At 47.8% G+C, this 25,242-nt stretch overlaps 2 protein-coding genes across 2 annotated transcripts in view; both read left to right on the top strand.

The window, feature by feature from the left end:
• Window positions 1-1,121: 1,121 nt before the first annotated feature.
• Window positions 1,122-3,368, top strand: LOC138672012 (uncharacterized). Its single transcript, XM_069760100.1, has 3 exons — window positions 1,122-1,208; window positions 1,685-2,104; window positions 2,572-3,368. The coding sequence occupies exons 2-3, from the start codon at window positions 1,685-1,687 to the stop codon at window positions 3,097-3,099; spliced, it is 948 nt and encodes a 315-aa protein (XP_069616201.1). The 5' UTR covers window positions 1,122-1,208; the 3' UTR covers window positions 3,100-3,368.
• Window positions 3,369-12,608: 9,240 nt separating this feature from the next.
• The window catches only part of RAB7B (RAB7B, member RAS oncogene family), a 48,412-nt gene continuing 35,778 nt past the window's right edge, over window positions 12,609-25,242 (top strand). The window contains exons 1-2 of the mRNA XM_069756259.1: window positions 12,609-12,900; window positions 23,765-23,823. Of these exons, the coding sequence (XP_069612360.1) occupies window positions 23,771-23,823 (53 nt within the window). The 5' untranslated portion in view covers window positions 12,609-12,900; window positions 23,765-23,770. The remainder of the gene's footprint in view (window positions 12,901-23,764; window positions 23,824-25,242) is intronic.

The following is a 25,242-nucleotide window of genomic DNA, read 5'->3' as shown; positions in this document are numbered from 1 at the left end:
CCTGAATGGTCAACTCTTGAAACTTCTGCTCGACCAGATGCCTCACTGTCTGGAGTCAGTGCCAGTGTTGCAGGACCCAGGTACTGGTACTACTATGTGGGCAGATGTTTTGGAGTCAAGCTCCAGCTCAGTAATCTCTGATCCACTTCACCCAAACAGCAGCGTATAGGGCATGTTACCAGTAGTCACGTAGATTACACTATTGTAGCCCCACACTAACTCGGAGACTAGTTTGGGCCACTTTATCTTCTTGCTCTCTTCCAAAGTTTGTAACATTTGTAACAAGGTCCGATTGAAGCATTCGCAGGCCCCTTTCCTCTCTGGGTGATATGGTGTGGTTCGAGACTTATCAATTCCATGGAGACAGTGCAGCTCTTAAATTACTCTTCTCTGGAAGCAAGCCCAATGTTTGGAATGAATCGTCTTTGGGCACCCATATATGCGAATGAAGTCCCAGCAGATGGCTCTGGCTGCCACGCTACTATCTGGTCCCAAGTTGGGATCACTACTGTGAACATGGTAAAGTGGTCAGTCATTACCAAGCATTATTTGTAACCATTTTGAAATGCCCTGATTATCAGGTAGTCGATCATCAACACCTACAGAGGTTCAGATGCATATGGGAACTCCGTTCTGGAGGTTTGTTCAGCTTGCACGGGGGACATCTTCGGCAACCCTTTTAAACCACCTGTCGCCGTTGGGGCCAATACACCAGCTGCTGTAGCCATTGAAAGGTCTTCTCAGCACCGATGTGAACACGTCTTTCTTGGACTTCCTTAGGGTACCGTCACACAGTGCAATTTTGATCGCTACGACGTTACATCGTCGCTTAATTATCGCTCCACTGCGGTCACACTTCACGATGTACGGCGCTGGAGCGATAATTTCATGACGTATTTGCGATGTAGAAGTCGTATGGGACAGTCGTACGGTCGTGTCACACAAGACGATTCAGAGCAAATTTTGCATAATCTGTGCGTAACGTTGTTCACTAGGGGGCGTGTCGAGCTGCTAGCTATGTGCTGATAGGCCACAGGTTCTGTGCACACAATTGGTTGGAAAATTTGTCACCTGAGCGCTATTGTTTCCAAGCCACCTTACCGGTTTCAAAATTTCCTTTCTTCACTTTGTACTTGGACACTTGTTGGACTAGGACATCGGATTCAGTATTTCACAGAATATTCCACGCTTTGCACCGCAGCTTCGAGGTATGTTAGACCGCTTGGGCATAGTGGATGGAACGATGTACTGTCGTCATGAGCGCTTCGTTCCGTCGCTGAAGCGATGCGGATGGTACGCTGTTGTGACTGGTTGTGACTGGTGGGCTAGAGCGTGGTAGATGGAACGCTGTTTGGTCGGCATGACCGCTTCGTTCCGCCGCTGAAGCGATGCGGATGGTACGCTGTTGTGACTGGTTGTGACTGGTTGTGTCTGGTGAGCTACAGCGTGGCAGATGGTACAATGTATGGTCACCATGAGCGATTTGTGTGGCTGCTGTAGTGAAGCAGGCGGTACACTGTTTTGGGTTATGGTGGCCTATGGCGTGGCAGATGGAACAATGGATGGTAGGCATGAGCTCTTTGTGTGGCTGTTGTTGTTAAGCGTTTGGCACACTGGCAAAAGTATTGTTTAAAGGACTCTTTGTCAACCGTGTAATTTTTTTTTTTTTATAATTATTTTTCAGATGTCAAATCGTGTGGAATTCATCAGGGAATTCATCGAAATATACCAGTCTTTTCCCTGCCTCTGGAAAATCAAATCTCCAGAGTATTGTAACAGGGAAAAGAGGCAGGAGGGTTATTTAAAGCTCATTGAGCTTTACAATCGTCATGCACCAGAAGAGCCAGCAAACGAAGCGGTTATTAAAAAGAAAATTCAGGCGCTCCGCACGGTGTGGAGGAAGGAGCTTAACAAGGTTCTTCACACTACAAAGTCCGGGGCTTCCACCGAAGATGTTTATGTGCCAAAGCTTTGGTATTTTGAACATCTGAATTTTCTGAGGGACCAAGAGGTGCCACGGACTTCCACGTGTTTTCGCTTGTTGGCACCTGTGGAACAAATTGTTTCGGAGAACCACGCCGAGCAGGAGTCACAAGGGCAACAAGTAAGTAGCTCTTTGGATGAAAGTTCACCAATGTGTCCTATAATTACATAATTTTTCTCTGCATTTTATGTTTTATACTTCTGATTATCACATCAGTTTGAAGTTATTACAAAAACATGTCCACATAAGTAACCCTGTCGCAGTAAAGTATTATATGGGGAACATAATATGTATGAAATAGCGATATTTCTAAACCATACCATCTAAGCAATATAGAAAATAGTATCGCTTCAAGCTGCCGATGTACTCTTGTTGAGACTATTTAGACTATAAAATATTCATCAGGTTCCCCTAGCAGTCAGAACAGTGTAGTTAAAAGTAAATGGGAAGGTTAAAGAATATTACTGAGCTTAAAATATATTACAACCTTTTTTTACCTACTACGAATATATAGTTTGGATGCGGTTATGGTGGTCAAACTTTTTGTTGCCAGGTTCGTAACTTGTTTTTTTTTTTTTTTCCCCCAGGATGACAGTGCGCAGGACAGTACACTGGACTGTTCACAGGACTGCACGACAACAGATTTAGTGGAGGCGGCACCTGCCAGGACTCAATCGAGGCAAGGTCCAAGGAAACGGAAAGCCACCTCAGATGTTTCACATGAACTGTTGAGCCTTGCAAAAAAGGTGTTAACAAACAATGTTAGCCCTGCGTTGCAGGGGTTTGGACACTATGTTGTTGACAAACTGGGCAAAATGGACGACAGCCAAAGAACACTAGCGGAGCGTCTAATATTGGAAGCAGTAAACAAGGGTACAGGTGGCGATTTGGACAAGCACACTCGTTTGGTCTATTCCCGGCCAATGCAGCGGACAGAGCCCTCATATTATAATGGTTGGTCACAGTGTCAGACACCAATGCGACACAATGTTCCCGTTTCCCACTTTGGCCAGCCACCCCCTAACCACTCCTACACGCCAATACCTTCACATATGGCTTCGCCCGTCAGGCACCAAAGTTATCAGCCGGAAGAATCGTCGTATCACAATTTGTGATTTCCTAACTTCTTTTACATTACTTTTTAGTTTATTGTCTTGTTAAAATAATGTTTCAAATAAAAGCTTTTATTAGAAATTCTATCACGACTGTTTGATTGGTGTGTCTCGATCACAGCACTGTATGAGGGCACAAATGAACGTAACAAATTCATGTACAGTTAACTAATACAAAAAAAATGGAATCATAGTTTAACTAAATATTTTTAATGTAACAACCAAAAATGTATTATTGGCCCGCCTCCAACTGCTGGCACATGTCCCGAAGCTTCTGCAGCTCTGCAGCTCCTCCATTGCCACATTATGCTGCTCCTGAATCCGCGCCATAGTGTGGATAAGCCTTTCTATGCCGGCTTCCAGATCCTCCTTGTTCACACTGACGACAGCTGTGGGTCAAAAAACATAACATTAATAACACTGTAGTCTCCCGATGTGTCTTTGCTTCTGTGAAGGAAAAAAGAAAAAAAAAACAGTCAGCATATAAGGCAATACTGACTTGGGGGGGGGGGGGGGGTGTTTGGGTTGGGGGTGAAAGAGTGGGCCTGCCACAAAATCAAAATAACTTTATTGTGGGAACCTACTAGGATGTTGAGGCACGGAGGGCACTTCGGGATCAGAGTCCGTGTTGAATGCCTCGTGCTGTCGGCGGCGGCGCTGTCTCTTTGCCTCTGTGAAGGAAAAAAAAAAAAAAGGTCTGTTAGCATATATGGCAACACTGGCTGCCGGGGGAGGGGGGGGGAGAGGGGACCTGCAACCAAATCCAAATCACATTATTGTGGGAACCTACTAGGATCTGGAGGAGTTGACCCGGAGGGCACAGATCCAGAAGAGGCTGTGCGGGATGCCTCGTGGCGGCGGTGGTGCTGTGTCTTTGCCTCTGTGAAGGAAAAAACAAAACAAAAAAAAGGCTGTTAGCATATATGGCAACACTGGCTGACGGGGGAGGGGGGGTGGGGGATGGCAACACTGGCTGACGGGGGAGGGGGGGTGGGGGTAAGGGGACCTGCAACCAAATCACATTATTGTGGTAACCTACTAGGCTCTGGAGGAGTTGACCCGGAGGGCACTGGGACAGTTGACCCGGAGGGCACAGATCCCGAAGAGGCTGTGTGTGCTGCGTGGTGGCGGCGTTGCTGTCTCTTTGCCTCTGTGAAGGAAAAAACAAAACAAAAAAAAGTCTGTTAGCATATATGGCAACACTGGCTGACGGGGGAGGCAGGGGGTGGAAAGGGGACCTGCAACCAAATCCAAATCACATTATTGTGGGAACCTACTAGGATCTGGAGGAGTTGACCCTGAGGGCACTGGGACAGTTGACCCGGAGGGCACAGATCCCGAAGAGGCTGTGTGTGATGCCTCGTGGCGGCGGCGCTGTCTCTTTGCCTCTGTGAAGGAAAAAAAACAGTTCGGTCAGCAGTTAGCTGTGCCACATAGTGGCTCTGCAACGTTCAAACTGCCCCATAGCTGTGCCACATAGTGGCTCTGCAAAGTTCAAACTGCCCCATAGCTGTGGGACATAGTGGCTCTGCAACGTTCAAACTGTCCCATAGCTGTGCCACATAGTGGCTCTGCAACGTTCAAACTGTCCCATAGCTGTGCCACATAGTGGCTCTGCAACGTTCAAACTGCCCCATAGCTGTGGCAACGTTCAAACTGCCCCATAGCTGTAGCAACGTTCAAACTGCCCCATAGCTGTGGGACATAGTGGCTCTGCAACGTTCAAACTGTCCCATAGCTGTGCCACATAGTGGCTCTGCAACGTTCAAACTGCCCCATAGCTGTGGCAACGTTCAAACTGCCCCATAGCTGTAGCAACGTTCAAACTGCCCCATAGCTGTGGGACATAGTGGCTCTGCAACGTTCAAACTGCCCCATAACTGGGCCACATACTTTTGGGTACCTGCGTACTGACCTCTGCGAATCTCCTTGCGAAGCTCCTGCAGGCGCTCTGGGCTTTTGAACTTGAGATCGCCCCATTTTTTCACAATCTGGGCCTTGCTGCGAATTATCCCAAACCGCTTCCTGAGGCCCTCAGACACCACACGGACAACTTCCTCCTTGTGCTGGTTGCGGTGCAGCACCAGCCCTGTTGTTTCGTACTGCATCCGATCCATTGTTCCAATAAGGAACTTGAACTCTGGGATGCCCAAAGGAGGATCACGGCGACTGGCAGCCATTATCACGATGTCAGGGATACAAAACAAGCTAGCGCAGGCACGCCGGAACGCTGTAACGTCATCACGCCGTCATAGACCACGAGCGTACATTACGTGACGCTCCGGCGTTATATAACCATCCTTCGAACGGCATTTACTATGTGCGTTCCTTCCGTACCGCTCAGCCGTCACAAATGTGACGCTGTCCATAAACGGTAACGCTATTGCGATGCCGATCTGTCGGCAGTACGGCGGAGTCAAGCTCCTCCTCTGGGCGTTGCCGTTCAGAGTCATTCCATCTAAAATGGCGGCGAGAATGCGTTCAGCTCCTCTGGGGCAGCCAGAGCTCCTTTTTTTTATTACTGAGATGGATGCCCTGGATTACGAGGGTCTGGAGAGCCGCCCTGCCCACCCACACATCCACAAACGGGAAGTGCTTGGCCGCATTAGCAGAATGATGGAGAGGAGGTTTGGCGTCTACCGCAGTCAGCTTCAGCTACGTAAAAAATGGGCTGAACTACGCTTTAAAACGCCACAAATGTTTGCTGAGTTGCGTGCGGAGGCAAGGCGAGGCAAGTACTAGTATGGGGGGGATTGGGAGATGCACGCTGTCAGGAGGGGGGGTTTTGGGAGTGAGGCTTGCGCTCATGGTTGCCAACGTGACCTCAAATGCATTAAAACACATGCCCCGTTTTTGTAAAATGTAGTTATTTTCCAAGCAGAATATGCGTTGTCCGTGAGAAAACTTGTCGTGGTTCCCTAATCTCGACCACCATCTTGAAATTATTAAGATGTCCGTAAATTTTAATTTCTTAATTTACCAAAAATATTATCGGAGGAGGTTGGCCTACTGATGAAATGATACGTTTTCCAAAGACAGGAAGACCATTGAACACCAGAGCCCACAGACATGTCAGAGTATCGCACCCCTGAAAAGTGTGATCTCTATTTTATGTTTCAGTATATTGTAAGCTTTGATCTGCAGCACTCAACATTTGTGTGTAAACATTGTGATTCTTTACTTTAGGTGTAGAGAGACAGCGGCGGCAAGTGAGACCCACCATTGCCACCAGTACCCCATCTTCACAAACCAGTGGGAGCCCACAGTCCGGGACATCACGTAAGTTCACCATCATTGATTGCATTTTTTTAACTTCACACGGGACATAACAGGGTAGCTGAAATATTTGAAGACATTACAGACGCAGTAATGACCCAGCGGCCTACCACGCCGCCACCATCTGTTGCGACCATGCACCCTCGCACCCCTGTGAAGTGTGATATAAATTTTATGTTTCAGTATATTGTTAGCTTTGATCTGCAGCACTCTACATGTGTTTTTAAAGATTGCGTTTGTTAACTTTGTGTAGAGAGACAGCGGCGGCAACAGGTACCTGCCATTGCCAGCAGCACCACAGCATCCACCACCAGCGGGAGCCCACAGTCCGTGACGTCACGTAAGTTAACAATCATTGATTACAGTTTTTCAACTGCATACGGGACATAAGAGGGTAGCGGAAATATTTGAATACATTACAGACGCAGTAATGACCCAGCGGCCTACCACGCCTCCACCAGACAGCAGACGCCCTCGCACCCCTACACCACCCTCAACACCTCCCTTCCGCCACTCCTTTTCCTCCCCCGGGTCGGCGGCATTCTCCCCAGAAGCTAACATACGTAAGTGACCAAAACAGCGAGCGCTTCCCAACGGCGTGTTCCATAGTTCACCAGATCTGTTATTATTTCCTTTTAGGTGCTGCATCAGTGGCCAGATCGCTGGGGTGGGAAATTAGCAGCTCAGGTTCTGGCAATGAGGAACCGGCGTCCCTTCTCCGTAAGTATCAACATAATACGAGTGGTTTTCTGCTGGATGTCACAATAGACAACTAAAACAGTAAAATTTATTACAATTAACATCGCTCTGTGGTGCCAGACCAAATAGAAATTTACAACACACAAAATTTGTTCCTGCCCCAGAGGTCGGGATGTATTTTCAGCGGAATCAACGTTGGTTCTCCAACCTCTTCTATCCACAGAACCGCCCACCGTAAGAGAGCTCCTGGCGAGACAATTGCGCCTGGAGCGGACAGCAGCGCTCCTGCAGCAGACAGCAGCGCTCCTCCAGAATCAGGTAGAGCAGCAGGGCGTGACGCTGCGACACCTCTTGGGCCGTGGAAGGAGATAATTTTTTTTTTTTTTTTTGGTTATGTTATATTTTGTTGGTAAATAATTTAAAACCAAGAAATTGTTACAAAAAAAACAAAAAATCTTCTCATTCTTTCTTTAATGTTTACCAAGCTATAAGGGTTAACAGCACCATTTTATAGGCATCACATTTAAAGTAATTTTGAGATGTTTATATGACAGCAAAGCAAAAAAAAATATTTTTTTTTATACGGCGCGATCCTGCCAGGGTACAGCTCCAGAACCATTAAAGTACTGACAGTATTTTTCGCGACAGTCCCTTGCATCGTCTGCCTGTCTGCCAGATCCAAGTGCTTGAAGACCTGTAAAATTATCAGGTTGTGTACGCCATTCCCCGGGCACAATATCTCCGGTTCTTGCGTCCACTGCATCAATAAACGAAGGAGGAGAATAGGAGCTCGTATCATGACGTCTCAGGAAATTATGGAGCACACAGCATGCCAAAACCACAAAGTCTATAGACGGCAGCTTCAAGTTGATAGCTGTGTGGAACACTCTAAACCGATTTGCCATAATCCCAAAGGCATTTTCAACCACACGACGGGCCCTCGACAACCGGTAATTAAAGATTCTGCGCTCCGGTGTGAGTGTTCTCTGTGCAAATGGCTTCAGCAAATGTGGATGAAGAGGGAAAGCTTCGTCAGCGATGAAGACAAAATTTAGGTTTGCTTTTGTGTCTTCATTTAGTGGCAACAGCAGTTCATTGTTCCTCAAGCCTTCCCCAAATGAAGTGTGTTCAAAAACTCCACCATCGGAGACTCGACCATTCATGCCAACATCCACATCGACAAACTCATAGTTCGCATTGACAAGGGCCATGAGGATCACACTGAAATATCCTTTGTAGTTGAAAAAAAAGGATCCAGAGTTGGCTGGTTGCGTGATGCGCACATGCTTTCCATCTAATGCACCACCGCAGTTTGGAAACTGCCACAGCTCATCAAAATCGGAAGCAATCCTCTTCCAGTCATCCGCCGTCTTGGGAAACTGCAAGATGAGAAGGAAACATGTACAATTTAGGTCAAATATATTATGCACATACACTCTCATGATGACATCCTACAGTGATTGAGGCGCAGTATGGATTAGTATAACAAAGTCAACAACCCTGAGTATGCAGGCAGCCATTTTATCAGATGGCTTCGGTGAATGAGAGGGGGTGCTAAACAATATATCGAAATTATATAATCACTAAAATTATGTTGGGAGCAGCAAATAAAAGAAGGGTGGCGCAGGGTTGGAGCAGCACATATCAGAATGGAGCCGCAAAATGGTAGCAGCACATGTCAGAATGGAGGCGCAGGATCACAGCAGCACATGTCTGAATGGGGGCGCAGGATGGGAGCAGCACATGATAGGATGTAGAACATATACCAAGAGAAATGCGCGCAACCAGGGCGTAGAACGGGTTAAATAGCTAGTATAATATATCGACATAACACAGCAGCCAAAAAAATATAGTAGTACCTCCATATAATGCCTTAAGCTGTGCACAATGGCCTCGCATGTCTCCGGAATCACAACGCTCAGGAAAGGTCTGGAAACAGCTGCGGAAAACTGCAAATCCTGAAGAGACCTTCCTGTTGCCAGGAACCGCAGTGTCACCGCCAACCTTTCATCCACGGGCACGGCTGCACGCATCGGCGTATCACGCCTTTGTATGAGTGGCGTAACAGCAGACAGTATTATCTTGAAGGATTCCTCGGACATCCGAAGGTAGTTTCGGAAATCATGAGGGTTATTGTCACGTAACTCTCTTATGAGACCCATGTGTGACAATGTGGATCTTTTCTGCAGCCAGCTCCGGGTCCACATGCGACGTTTTCGTTTAGGACGTCTCTCCTCTTGAAGACGTGCTGCCTCAAACACCAGGGCAGCAGCAACAACAGAACTCTCATCGGAAGTGAGCATAGTTCCTAAAAAGACCGTTGATCTAATAACTATATATGTTACTACTGGTATTAAATGGGGCAGTCAACCATCCCGATCTGTAAAAGGATTAATTAATTGGGCCACGCTACAGCTGTGTACCTGAGGTTCTCAGGCCTACCCTACTCTCCATAAAGGAACAATCGACCACACTCCAGCGTTTATCCCCGTTGAAGCGCAACATATGCTGCGCTGTAGCGTTATACATACCTTTTGCGGTAAAAGTCTAGTAGTTAGAAAAGTCCAGGGAATCCAGCGAATTTAGGAGTTCTGTTTACAGCACGTGCTACAAAGAGAAATGAATAGCGCGCTCGAGAGCTCCGGTTTTATCCGCTGTGAACAATAGTCCTTTGTCTGTCGAATGAGCGCACAGTATTGTACCGCCCAATCAGCACACGGGAGGTGGAGAATTCAGCGCTCCTACGTAGCCAGCTCCTCCGCCCTTTACATCGTATACAATATCGTGCACACCTTTGTTACACCATGCGATCATGCCGCCACAGCGGGACACTAGACGACGAAAGAAAGTTTCAAACGATGCGCTACGACGTACGATTCACAGCGGGGTCCCTGATCGCAAGATCGTGTCACACACTGCGATATCGTACCTATATCGCTCGAACGTCACAAATCGTGCCGTCGTAGCGATCAAAATTGCACTGTGTGACGGTACCTTTAGCTAACTGCACCAGTAATCCCTCTGGAGCCAACACTTGCCAGGTGATGTCAAATTTTCGAGGGAGCTGGATCCTTCAATACAACAAGCCATCTCTTATGAATAGCTTTTCCCACTAGCCCAAGATCTGCAGGATGCTTGCTGATAAAGTAGTCTTATTGTCAGAGGTATGTCACGTGTAACAGACAGTCATCCTGGATCCAGCTGTAGAAGGTCTTTGCGATCAGCTCAAGCACCTTCTTGATTTTTGTATCTCTGTTGTGAAGCGATATCCCTCTCCCTTTAGGACCCAACGGTTACCTCCACCTTCTGCTGCTAATTAGACACCTATGCTAAAGGTTTATATTGATTCCCCACTTCCCTAGTGTTTTGGCTCCCCCCTCCATTTCATCTTTGTTGTGCACTTACTCGTAATCATCACCCAGCGTGACATTAACACAGCCCTACACTTTTGTAAAAGAAAAAAAACCTCACATTTGTTTTTATTTGTGTGTTTTTTCAGTGTGTTTTTTATTCTTTTTCCACGTTCATGGATCCTCTTTCTGTGCTGGCAGAGCAGTTACAGAGGTTGTCACTGGAGGTGACCAAACTTCATTCTGAGGTTCAGCAGCAAAGGCAGTGGCTGCAAACTGCTGTTGTGGGGGACTCTGCAGGTAGGCTGATCCAGTTTGAACCAAAAATTGCCCTCCTGGACAAGTTTTCAGGAGGTAGGGACAGGGTTTTTTTTTTTATTTAAAGAAGCTTGTAAATTGTATTTTAAACTTTGTCCTTACTCCTCTGGGGATGAGGAGCAGCTTGTGGGAATTGTGATTTCACTGTTGCAAGGGGATCCTCAGTCCTGGGCTATTTCTCTGCCACATGATTCTATTTGTCTCCATGACATTGAAAGGTTTTTCAGTGTTTTAGCCCTTATTTATGATGATCTAGACCGTATTTCCTTGGCTGAATCCAGGCTTTGCTGCCTTCAGCAAGGGAATCATTCAGTGGAGACGTATAGCTCTGAATTAGACAGGTGGGCAACCGCTATCAAATGGAATTACCAGGCTCTTAGAAGCCAATTTTGTCAAGGTCTTACTGAAATATTAAAAGATGCTTTGGCAGTCTATGAAACTCCTGAGTCATTGGAGGCTGCCATGTCATTGGCTATATGGGTGGATAGACGCCTGCGGAATAGATGGGTAAGACCACCTTCTCCTGAGCCCTCTTTCCGGGACAATACCCCTGTGTCGGAGGGCGGTCCGGGGGTGAACCTGTACTTGTGGAGCTAGAGGAACCCATGCAGTTAGAAGGTCCATCCGTGTCGTATGTCTCTCCTGACATTCGCAAGAAAAAAGGTGTGTGGTTTTTTTTGTGGGAAGAAGGGAAAGTTCATTGGGGCCTGTCCTTTGTTTCCTAAACAAAAAGAGACTCGATTAACCCTTGGGAGCTGGTAGTTTGATAATCAAGGGGTATGTTCGTCTTCAACCTGTAATATCCTGACAGCAGAGGTGATGCTAGAGAGCAGGACTGAGAACATTTCTGTTTGTGGACAGTGCAGCTGGAGTCATCAAGGTTGACGATGAGCTTGCTATTAATAATCAACAAGAATCTACCGGCAGATCACCATTCTTTGGTGCATATGGTTTTGATCCACAGTTTGGTACTTTTAGTGGGGGAATGGGCTTCGGGAGTTCCTGAGGAGGAACATTTTGCTTCGTTGCTCTCTTCAGTGTGACAAGGGGTTCAGAGTAATTTGAGGGTCATGGGAGACAGGTACAAACGTATGGCTGACAGAAAATGCTTGCAGGTCCGGACCAAAGTGTGAATGACTTTGTGTGGTTGTCTACCAGGAATATCAAGTTGAAGATCCCTTCCTGGAAACTGGATCTAGGTTTATTGGTGCCTATAAAATAACCACCGTCAATAACTCTGCATCTTTTCGTTTTGAGTTGCCCATGGCTCTTAAAATTCACAATGTGTTCCACGGGTCTCTGCTCAAGAAGTATGTTGAACCTCTTGAATCCTCTCTGGCTGTAGAAAATCTTACTTTCTATGAAGTTAAAAAAAAAACATTTAAAAGCACACCAGACCAGAATATGCCAAAAGGATACTTTTTTAACATATAGTCTGGGTGTATGGAAGTCTATAGATTTGGTTGCCCCTGGGAACATTTGTAGGCCCTGGGAACTTTCCCTCTGCCCAATGTAGCATAAATATAAAATAATGTGAACAGACTCTCACATTTTAGGACATGTCTAAGGCACGCCTTACATTCCAGTTCTATGGTAATGTAAATAACATATGAACTGTATATTATGTATTATGCCATACAGTATATCTAGTAGTTAGATGGAAGGGCCTCCCTGTGTAACCGGAGATAAGGGCTATGAAATGTGCTGTCTAGTACAAATTCTACAGGGTTATAGCACAGACTATCCCTAAGCCTAGGGCTCCACACAATTTGCAGTTCTACGATCACATGTAATAGTTGCTCACACATTACACTGTGCTCCTCCCTTGTGCTGTGGTAGAAGTGGAGAGAACAAAGTTGTACAGAAGTCACTATAGGACATCCTCTTCAAAAGGGAGGGTGGAAAACTGTGACAGGCTGGGTATAAGAGGGGAAGAAGGAGAGGCACAATGGGGCTCATGCAGGGAAACAAGCTACTGCCATAATAGATCTCAAAGAGCAGCAGAACGTCACCAGTCATTGAATGCAGAGAATGAGTGACGTGGAGGCCTGTGACAGCCAAGATAGTTTTTGTTCCTCGCTGACTTTCCTCATACTCAGTGTCTGCTCAAGCCCACAAAAGTGCAAAGAACAGCTTTAAAAAGGAGTATGTGCACCAGAAGGTATGTATATCATACAGAATTTGTAGAATAATGTGGGAAAGTCTTAATTTTGCTAATTTTTCTCCCTGTGACTGTAGTACCTACTATTATGATTTGCTTTTGATAAAAGTAAATAATGATTCTTGCTAAAGATCTTATCTGTTTCAAAGAATGAAAAATGTAAAAGGTGAGACTCTGTTTTCATGAATCACATATAGGGAAAAAGGGTTATCCGGTCACACCATACTGAAGATCTATCCAATGTGAGATGGAGGGGAGGATTGGACACCTAGCATCCCTACCGATCAGCTGTTATTTGCTCTGCTACCATCTAGATGTAAACACATGGAACGAGCTGCAGAATACTGCTCTATTTAATGTGTAGCATCTGCTGCCAGGTGCTGCAGAACAGCTAGAATCTCCAACAGAGTTATTTTCATCTGATCAGTGAGGGAGTTGGGTGTCAGATCCCCACCGATCTCATATTGATGACATTATCCCATGGATAGGTCATCAAATTGGATGTGACTGGACAACGCCTTTAAGCTAAGATACGAATCCAATGCTATAAATCTGCATATTTATACGTATATAGTTGCTATATTATTATGTTTATTATACAAAAAAAAATTTTAAACATTTTTCAGTTAACCATTCATGGTCAGAGTCCTATTTGTAAATGTAGTTGTGGTGTGGTCATAGTACACGCCTGCGCAAGGCAAGATTGCACCTTGTGCAGGCATGTACTACGGAGGACACAGAGAATGAACTTCAATCCAATATTGCAGCCAGCATGCAGCCAGCGGGTAAGGAAAGGGTGAATCAAACACCCAAAAACCCCGCCTCCATGGCTGAAGATTGTTCCCTCCAAATTCAGGTGACAGTGTCCCTTTAAGCACTAAATAGGTAAATAGCGTTTATGCAGCTGACAAGTTCCCATTAATCTATTTGCACTGCAAAATGCATTTATATTATCATTTAGTGGGCTTTAATATAAATGGCTGAATATTCACAGTAGAGTGCCAACCCAGGATTTGAGCCTGCTCCATCAGAAATGGGTGTCAGCTGTAACATACAATTAACTCCCTGCTGGCTGGGTGCAAACAACAAACCAGACTGTTTAAGCCCCAACGTTTTGCAGTCAAAAGTATTCATGGCATCATAGTCATGACCGCGTATCGCCAAAACAGGGTCTTTCCCGTACTCAATCTTCCTGACCCCCACCCCATCCCCAGGGGGCCATTCTCCCCTTCTCCTGTAAATTTAAATTAAACACCAACACGTAAATTTCTTTGGATAATTTTGGCCACAGCGGCCATTTTATTAAACAAACAATAACATAAATAACAACATATATACCATATGTAAAAAACCTGGAGGGGAGGGTTCTTGGGGGTAAGAAATCTGGCTCAAAAATAGGCATAAAGCCACCACCAACTTTAAAACCAAACACTTCTTTACCCTCAGCCGTGACCACCAGCTCAAGGGCACCATGTAACCCATTTCGGGCAAACCAAAACCCCAAAGCTCCCGAGGTAAATTCCCCGTCCAGAGCCCGTAAACAAAAGCCAGATCAACCCCGTAAAAACGTCATCACCACCTCCAAGAACCCCACCCCCCGCCAAAACTGCCACTGTGACAATGATAACGAAAACTCCCCTCTGGCAATAACTGATTAAAAAACCGAGATGAGAAAAAACCCAACTCCCCGGCTACCCCTCCATCAAACTGTTCACTTAAACTAATCCACAATAAAGGGAGGGAGGGTGGGCTTCTCTCCTGATGATTCACCTCACAAGTGATCCTTCCCGCACTTCTCCAGCCCCTGCCTCCTTTCCCCACTAGGTCCACCCCTTATTCAAAAATTTCCACCAATCACCTATAAGATCCCTTTTTTTATTCAAAACTCTAAAACTCCCTTCTTGGCAACGCAGTCATGTGGGGGCTTTCATCCAGCTGCGCCCATTACAGCCCCCCTTCTTGACCGCGTATCGCCAAAACAGGGTCTTTCCCGTACTCAATCTTCCTGACCCCCACCCCATCCCCAGGGGGCCATTCTCCCCTTCTCCTGTAAATTTAAATTAAACACCAACACGTAAATTTCTTTGGATAATTTTGGCCACAGCGGCCATTTTATTAAACAAACAATAACATAAATAACAACATATATACCATATGTAAAAAACCTGGAGGGGAGGGTTCTTGGGGGTAAGAAATCTGGCTCAAAAATAGGCATAAAGCCACCACCAACTTTAAAACCAAACACTTCTTTACCCTCAGCCGTGACCACCAGCTCAAGGGCACCATGTAACCCATTTCGGGCAAACCAAAACCCCAAAGCTCCCGAGGTAAATTCCCCGTCCAGAGCCCGTAAACAAAAGCCAGATCAACCCCGTAAAAACGTCATCACCACCTCCAAGAACCCCACCCCCCGCCACACACGAACAGCCCTGACCACCTCAGGCTCGTGAGTGCCCCACCGCCACCAAAGCTCTCTCGACTCCTTCCTGTAGCCCGAGTGCCCATAAATCCATACCAACATCATTAAGATGCACTCCATCATCCCTCCAATAATTGCCAATCCCATCCTCCAGCTCCAAATGTCTAACGGCAATACCCCCGTTCCGAGACACAAATCCTGCCACCGCCCTATTCAGCTTCACCCGGGCTCTATTGATCCCTCTATGGGACCGTACATCACGCCACTTCCGCCTTGGTACAATGTCCGACCACACCGTCACAACACCCGGGAAAGATACCCACAACCGTAAAAAATCAAAACGAATGTCTCTGATCAACTCCCTCACTGGCCTAACTCCCAAATCATTTCCTCCAAGGTGAACCACCAAAATGTCCGGGGGTCGATCCAATCTAGCGGCGTTGGCAACTGCCGGCAACAAACTCCGCCATAACATACCCCGGAATCCCAACCATCTAATAACCACCGAATCCCTTACAAAGCCTAATTGCCTACCATTTCGCCTGACATCCGCACGAAGCGCACCCCAATGAACAAATGAATGTCCGATAATCCATGCCAGGAGGGAGGTTCGACCTGAAAAAACACAACAATGATTAACACCATAACAAGGCTCTCTCCCCCACAGACCTAATTCCTAATATAAGACAGATATCGATCCGAACTCCATCTGCCTATTCTTTTGATAACATCAACGCCTAGGCCCAGACCATCCGCCTCGGACGCAGCACCAATTCGAAATGAATGCGACCCGAAATTCTTCGGGTCAACACCCAACGATCCCAAACCCCTCTTCAACAGCGCCGTAAATTGGTAGCGCGACAAAAATTCCCCGTTCTGATGTCGTAACAAAGGGCCTGCCCTCAGTGCCGACAGACGCCAATAAGATTCCAAACAGTGCTGCGGGCACATCCCGCTACCGTCAACTCTCCCCAGCACCACTCGCCTACCCCTACCAAGCTGATCAGTCTTAGAACGCCTGATCCAAAATACAATACCTCCTGCCCAAAAGTCAACATCTTCCGCTAACAGACCACCCACCTTATTTTTATTTGGGGACACCAGCTCCCCCAGGCGCAAAGCGCCAAAGAACGCTAAAGAGAAGGCTAACCTAAACAATACAACCTCAAACTGCGAACTACAAATACCGCCCAAAGCCTCCCCAAGCCGTTCCAGCATACCAAAAGAAATCGGCCTACGCTTATCAAAAGACACATTGCCCTTCCGAAAACCCTTCAAAGCCTGCCTTATCAAAAAATCTTTTGTCAGATCAGCTGAACCTTGCAACCGAAAACCAAAGGCCAGACCCGCAACAACTTTGTTTAACCTCGAAACGGACCATCCCCATTCGGCCGCCTTACCCATCAAAGCCAGCAGAGCCATAATCTTATCGCCGTCGGATTCCACTGGGCCGCATTGGACCAACCAACCTTCCCACATCTCCCACGCCGCTGCATAATCCGACCATGTCCTGCTCGACAGTGAGGCCTGTATCAAGCGACCTCCCCTTCCGCAACAATCTGCCACAGATGCGAAGGACATCCCGCTCCTGTAGGTTCCGAATCTGGCGCCAGTTCCCGGAATCGGTCCCACTGAAAACGAGATAAAGCATCAGCTATATTGTTTTGGACACCTGGTACATGCACCGCCGAAATCCACGAATTCAATTCCAAACACCTCAACACCAATTCCCTAACCAACCTAATCACGGGGGGAGAAGAGGAAGATAAACTGTTGATAACTGACACGACACTCAAGTTATCACAATGGAATCGTACCCGACGATCCTTAAAATTCTCGCCCCAAATAAACGCTGCCACTACAATTGGGAACAACTCCAACAATGCCAAATTTTTGGTTAGCCCGTTTTGCCGCCATTCTTCCGGCCACACTCCGACACTCCATTTGCCTGCACAGTAGGCGCCATAACCGGCTCCCCCTGCTGCGTCCGTATAAATTTCACAATCAAAGGCGTTCAAATCCTCCTGCTGAATCAATGATCTGCCATTATAATTTTCCAAGAAACGCTGCCAAACCAACAGATCGTCCTTGTGCTCCCGGCTCAAACGTATGAAATGATGAGCTGCACGGACTCCCGCCGTAGCTCTGGACAACCTTCGGCAAAAAATCCGGCCCATAGGCATGATCCGGCACGCAAAATTTAAGCGCCCTAGCAACGACTGTAACTCCTTCAACGTCACTTTCCTCAATTTTCCGATTCTGGACACCTCCTGCTTCAGCAACAACAATTTGTCGTCGGGCAACCTGCATTCCATCTTTCTAGAATCGATAAGAATCCCGAGAAAACTTAAGACCGTACAGGGACCCTCTGTTTTCTCCTGCGCCAAAGGGACCCCGAAATGCCCGGACACCCATTCCATGGTGGCCAATAAATTACCGCAAACCGCAGAGTCCGGGGGGCCCACAAACATGAAGTCATCCAAATAATGAATGACCGAAGCAACATCAGAAACGTCTCTAACAACCCATTCCAAAAAAGTACTGAAAGTTTCAAACAACGAGCAAGAAATGGAACAGCCCATCGGCAAACACCTGTCTAAATAAAATTCTCCATTCCAAAAACAACCTAGTAACGGAATGCTCTCCGGATGTACCGGCAGAAGCCGAAAGGCAGACTCGATGTCTGTCTTCGCCATCAAGGCCCCCGCTCCGTACATACGAACCCATTGCACTGCCGCATCGAACGACGTGTATACAACCGAGCATAATTCCTCCGCAATGCCATCGTTAACAGAACAACCTTTTGGGTACGATAGGTGCTGGATTAAACGAAACTTATTTGGCTCCTTCTTGGGCACCACCCCCAATGGAGAAACGATCACCCCTTCCATAGGCAGCGAACTAAACGGGCCCGCCATTCTTCCTAACTCCACCTCTTTTGCTAACTTACTCGAAACAACATCCGCATGTAAACTTGCTGACCTCAGATTTTTTGTAGAAAAGGGGACCGTATGATTCGGGTGAGGAATCCTAAAACCTTCAGCAAAACCGTCCCTAATCACCACCGCCTTCAACCGGTCCGGATATCTACTTAGATAAGGGGCCATCTTTTGAAGCCTCACCGGCGTCACCCCCATGACCGCTACCCCCTGCTGGCTTGCCCCTTGCTTTTCTGAAACATTTTGAAGCCCCGTGTGAAGCTCCGCTACAATGGGAACACACGTGCTTAAACCTGCAGGTATTGCCATACTTGCACTGGCCGTCATTGAACTGCCAGCACGTTCCCGTTTTTTCCTTCGCCCCTTGATACCCCTGTCCTCCTCCTCCCCCTTGTCCTGATTGCTGACTACTACTCCCCGCGCCCCCTTGAAAGGACTGCCCGTACCTCACAGGGGCCATCACCTTCAGCCACAATCCAATGTCCTTATGCTCCCATTTTATCTCAGGCCTAACCGCCTTCCGCTGCCTGAATTGTTCATCGTAACGCTGCCAAGCCTGGCCCCCATACGTACGATGTGCCTCACCAATAGAATCAAAGTAACAGAAAAGACCCGAGTAATTTTCCGGGAATTTTTCTCCTATCACACTGGCCAAGATAGCAAAAGCCTGTTGCCAATTAACAAACGTTTGCGGAATCAGGCGCCAACGCCTTTTTTCCTCCTCTTCCTTTTTGCTATCATCTTTTTTCCCTTTGTCCAGATTAAATTTTTCCAAAGGGAGGAGGGAGACAATCTCGACAAATTCATCCTTCCAGATCTTCTCCTTCACCTCCTTCTTTAAATGGGCACCGAGGGGACCCTCAAAGCACACAAAGACCTCCCCTTTTGCCCGATCATCCAACTTTATCTCATCCTTCTTACCCGTCTCCGTTTGAACCGACACTGACACCCCAGCTGCCTGGGCCGACGCGGCCGCCCCAGACCTCACTAATTCACCGGAGCCCCCTCCCCCGGCTGTACTAACAGGATCCACCAACCAAGCCCCAGCAGGTGACCCTCCCATATTACTTGCTGGCCCCGCGTCCAATCGCCTCAAAATATGCGACATACCTGCCAAAAGCTCTCTAACGCCAGGAAGCCCAGAACCAGCGTCCCCTACCCCCTCCACTAACCCCACCGTACCCGGCACCGAAATAGGAATAGACATGTACTCACGAGGCTGCGCAGGTGCTGTGTCCCCACCAGCCGTGTCTCCGGAATCCCGCTGTTCGCCATCTTCTGGATGTTCGCTCTCAGATCCGGGGTCGTCGCTGCCGCTGAATTGCCCCAGGCCCGCGCCCCTGGCCTCCACGTCACCAGGGGGGACCGAGACTGGCGATACACTCCTGTCGCTGGACCTCCTGGCGGATCTTGACCTGACGGCTGTTTGCAATCCACCTCGGCCTCCTGGCCTACTTGCCCGACCGGCACCTGCCCCACGACCAACGCGTCCCGGGCCCAGCTGAACCACCGATGCCAGCCTGCCCGTCGCCCTACTCTGTCGTCTCGTGCCGCTGCCAGGCCCACCTAGGGGAGGTGAGCCCGCCGCTGTCACCGCTGCTCCATGGCTCCCCCTCACTGCTGCCGTCGCTGGACTCCTGGCTCCTCCTGTTGTCGCCGCCGCTGACTGTGCTGTAAGTCTGCTGTTCCTGGCGCCGCTGGGGGGCGCCGCACTTCCCCTCGATCCCGGACTAGGCCGCACTACCTGTGCGGCCCTCACCGCTGACGTCGCTGTGCTCCCTTCTCCTCCTGACTCTGCCGCCGCTGCCCGCGCTGTGCTCCGGCTGCTTCTGGCACCGCTAGAGGGCGCCGCACCGCCGCTCGCTCCCGGACTAGGCCGCACTTCCGTTGCGGCCCTGGCTTCCGCTGCGGCCCTGGCATCGGGCCGTGCCTGGCTGGTCGCCGCTCCACGTCGCCGCCTCGCGCCGGCAGAGCCGCCGGGTGGATTCCTGCCGGAGGGGGGGACGGGCAGGATGGTCGCGCCGCGTCCCGCAGCCCCCGCAGGGTCCCCGGAGGGGCTCCGCGGCCTGCGCCTGCCGCGCGGTGACATGTCGGGGGACAATCTTTCTGGGGGCCGGGTTCTCCTGGTCCTGCTGCCCCGGCTCCCGCAGTCGCCCAGCAGCCTGGTGAGCTGCTCTTCCAGCCATCCATCGCTCCTGGACCTGGATTCCCTGCGCAGCTGCTCCACGAGGCTGTCTATGGAGGCCATGGTGAGTAGCTGCACACTTCTTCTCTCCTGATGATTCACCTCACAAGTGATCCTTCCCGCACTTCTCCAGCCCCTGCCTCCTTTCCCCACTAGGTCCACCCCTTATTCAAAAATTTCCACCAATCACCTATAAGATCCCTTTTTTTATTCAAAACTCTAAAACTCCCTTCTTGGCAACGCAGTCATGTGGGGGCTTTCATCCAGCTGCGCCCATTACAGCCCCCCTTCTTTAGACAAAGTTAATATGATGCAATTGCAGAATGGTGATAAGATACTATAGTATGCTATATACAGTATAACGAATAGTTCTTAGACATGATTATAGATTATTTAAGGTACCGTCACATTAAGCAACTAACCAACGAGAACGACAGCGATCCGTGACGTTGCAGCGTCCTGGATAGCGATATCGTTGTGTTTGACACGCAGCAGTGATCAGGATCCCGCTGTGACATCGCCGGTCGTAGCTAGAAGGCCAGAACTTTATTTGGTCGTCAGGTCGGCGTGATTCGTCATGTTTGACAGCAAAAGCAACGATGCCTGCAATGTTTCTTCATGGAGCGAACAACCAGCGAGAACGATAAGTACGTCACTGGATCGCTCCTGCATCATTCTGCTGTTGCCGTGTTTGACGTCTCCTAGCGACCTAAACAGCGACGCTGCAGCAATCGGCATCGTTGTCTATATCGCTGCAGCATCGCTAAATGTGACGGTACCTTTAGTATAATTACAGAGTCAGGTCAACTATGCATGGAAGCCCATTAGGTCATTAGGCACAGCCAGAGATGGGATCAAGCAGGCTGCAGATAAGTAGACCCTGCACTACAACCTGTACATCGTCTGGGCCAAAGACAGGGGCAGGTTTAGTTACTAAAATAAACAGTCATCAGTCCCTTCACTTAAGGTACCTTCACACATAACGATATTGTTAACGATATCGTTGCTATTTGTGACGTAGCAACGATATCGTTAATGAAATCGTTATGTGTGACAGCGACCAACGATCAGGCCCCTGCTGGGAGATCGTTGGTCGCTGAATAAAGTCCAGAACTTTATTTCGTCGCTGGACTCCCTGGAGACATCGCTGGATCGGCGTGTGTGACACCGATCCAGCGATGTCTTCACTGGTAACCAGGGTAAACATCGGGTAACTAAGCGCAGGGCCGCGCTTAGTAACCCGATGTTTACCCTGGTTACCATGCTAAAAGTAAAAAAAACAAACACTACATACTTACCTACCGCTGTCTGTCCTCCAGCGCTGCGCTCTGCACTCCTCCTGCACTGGCTGTGAGCCGGAAAGCAGAGCGGTGACGTCACTGCTCTGCTTTCCGGCTCCCAGACAGTACAGGAGGAGTGCAGAGAAGCAGAGCGCAGCGCTGGAGGACAGACGGCTGTAGGTAAGTATGTAGTGTTTGTTTTTTTTTACTTTTAGCATGGTAACCAGGGTAAACATCGGGTTACTAAGCGCGGCCCTGCGCTTAGTTACCCGATGTTTACCCTGGTTACCGGCATCGTTGGTCGCTGGAGAGCGGTCTGTGTGACAGCTCTCCAGCGACCAAACAGCGACGCTGCAGCGATTCGGATCGTTGTCGGTATCGCTGCAGCGTCGCTAAATGTGAAGGGGCCTTAACTGCTCTTGTCACAAGTTGAGGATTGAAACGCTGTCCTGTGTTGGGGTCCGTTTCTGCTTTTCATTTAAATAAAAAATATGCTCAAAAAATGTTAAGAAGACCCTTTTGGGATGTCAACTCTCTCAGTGTTAGCAAAATTCTCTATTTACCTGCCTAAATACCAGCCTCTAGCTCCTCACTCCCCTCTCCATAGAGTCGCAATTGTCATCTCCTATCTCATTAATGTAATAATCAGAAATTACTGAATACAGATTCTACCAGTGAATTGAGAATTTTGAGACTGTATCATCAGTCTGAATGATCAGGAGGAGAAAGAAGCTGATTCCTCTGATAAGATATATTACAAAGTTGCGTGTTCTTATGTGTACTATTGATTTATAAAGTAATATTTAAGACTACTTTTACTTTTTAAAGGGGTATGCCCATCTCCAAGAGCCTATCAGAATACGTAGTAGGTGTAATAATAATAATAATAATAATAATATCAAATACCTCCAATTAGAAATGTAGTATAGGTTTTCTGATTCACTATGTCTGTTTCCTCATGTACAGGCATTGTAGGACCTTAGGTATCCATGGTTATGACCACTGATATAGTGACAGTTAGTTAGTTACTAGTGGTCATAACCATGGATACCTAAGGTCCTGTGATGCCTGCACATGAGGAAAGACACAGCAAATCAGAAAAACTATACTATATTTCTAAGTGGAGGTATTTGCTATTATTATTATTATGCCTACTACTTATTGGGATAGGATCTTGGAGATGGGAATGTCCCTTTAAATGTTGCTATAGAAACAAAAAGGATAAATTGAAGTACATGATTATTTTTACAAAAATAACACATGCATATCAAATGGATTGCTTAAAGGGAACCTGTCACCAGTAAAAACGCTATTAACCTGCAGATATGGGGCTAACCTGCGGGTTTATAGGTTAAGTCACCGTTCTGAGAATACAGTGCGGTGGCTGTATCCGCGCCCCCGGTCCTGTCTGACACTGGTTCTGCATTGGGGCTCAGCTGTCAGTCAGTGCGGGGGATGCAGTTACCAAGAGCGGTGACTGAACCAGCGACGGTGCCCCCTCATGAATGAAACTAGAACATTTCCTGGGGGAATAAAGTTCATTTTCATTTTCTCCCCGCAGCGTTCAACTATGTGCAGGACCGCCAGGCAGGTTAATAACGCTATTAAACTGCATATTATCCCCATATCTGCATGTTAATAGCATTTTTGCTGGTGACAGGTTCCCTTTATTGAACTTAGCCTAGGCCACTTTCACACAGCTGTATTTTGGTCAGTAATTGGCATTAGTATCTCAAAGCCTAAACAATTAGTGAGTCCATAGCATAGAAGACGTACAATTTTTTCATCATACCTTGTGTAGGTTTCGTCAATGGTTTTGGCTAACAAATATTGATGTAAAATACTGACCAGAATGCTGACAAGTGAAAGTGACTTTTTACCAAAATCCATTAGGAAAGTGAAACACTAAGGACAGAGGGCAGTTCACAATATCCAATAATCACATAGTGTTACTGCACATACAAACTCACCTACGAAATGCATAAAGAAATGTCGAAACTTGCTAAATTAATAATACACGTGTCTGTTTTATATCTTTCAGCTCTTCATGAATTCCGAACAGAAAGTGGATCTGAAAATAAATATTATTGGTCCCATGGGGTAAGATCGATAAGGGAATCCGTTTTTTTTGCAAAAAACCCATAATACTTTGACATTTCATTGCTATGAGTGCAGTGCATAAGTGACAAAATGTGGTTAAAAACTAATTCTAAGGCCCTGGGACACCACATTAAGAGTTGTTATCTAATATATAAAGGTGTGTGTGTGTGTGTGTGTCGCTGCTACAGCCACAAAATTTTGCACAGTCACACGTCTGGACCCCGAGAGCATCATAGGCTATGTTGTGAGGCAAAATTTTAACCCTGCGCTTTCCAATTCACCAAACAATTTTGCCCCTATCTACATAATGGGGAAAAAGTGAAAGGAAAAGTGTTGGAGGCAAATTGACAGATCCCAGATGTGAACAAGGGGGACTTAAAGAGTGAGAGCGATGGCGCCAAAGAGTATATACCGTACAGTTGCTAAGGTGGGGCCCCGGCATGCAGGGCCGGCTCCAGGTTTTTGAGGGCCCCGGGCGAAAGAGTCTCAGTGGGCCCCCCCTTTAACACATACCCGGATTCATGATCGCACATAAACACAGCCATGTAGTATATAACACTGCCCACGTAGTATATAGCAGCGCAGCCCACGTAGTATATAGCAGCGCAGCCCACATAGTATATAGCAGCGCAGCCCATGTAGTATATAGCAGCGCAGCCCACGTAGTATATAGCAGCGCAGCCCACGTAGTATATAGCAGCGCAGCCCACGTAGTATATAGCAGCGCAGCCCACGTAGTATATAGCAGCGCCACTCACTCAGGCACTGGTAGGACTAGGAGCTCCTCTGGAACCTGCCTCATAACTTCAGCAGCATGGCAGCCAGCCAGGGGCGGAGATCAGAGCAGAGAACGTGCTCTCTCCGCCCACAAACAATGTCACACTGGCTGCCTTCTCTTAACCCCTATGTGTGCCTGCCTGGTTGCACTGACTGAGTGAGAAGATGCTTGTGTCAGAGCTGGCACATAGGGGTTAAGAGAACGCATCCAGCAGTGACTTTGTGGGCGGAGAGAGCATGTTATCTCCTGCTCTGCTCTCCCAGCTGTATCTATGACAGTGAGTGGGCCCCCCTCTCTCCCCAGGGCCCCGGCATTTGACCAGGTGCGCCAGGTGCTGACGCCGGCCCTGCCGGCATGGGATACTCACCACACACAGGGATATGAGCACACACACACAAAATGCGCCATACACTACCACATGCTTGAACACATATACCACCCTCAGCACACATTTCACCACACATACACCAACCTCGCTACATAAAAGTCAAAACGCAAAAGTCGCCACTCAAAACTCGCCACGCGCAAAATTCGCCACATGCAAAACTCACCACATGCAAAACTAGGCTCAAGCAAAACTCGCCACACGTGCAAAACTCACCTCACTGAAAACTCGCCACACGCAAACCTTGCACACACGG

This window comes from Ranitomeya imitator, chromosome 3 (assembly GCF_032444005.1).
Source record: "Ranitomeya imitator isolate aRanImi1 chromosome 3, aRanImi1.pri, whole genome shotgun sequence".
Taxonomy (NCBI): Eukaryota; Metazoa; Chordata; class Amphibia; order Anura; family Dendrobatidae; genus Ranitomeya; species Ranitomeya imitator.
This window is presented reverse-complemented; position numbering and strand designations above follow the sequence as displayed.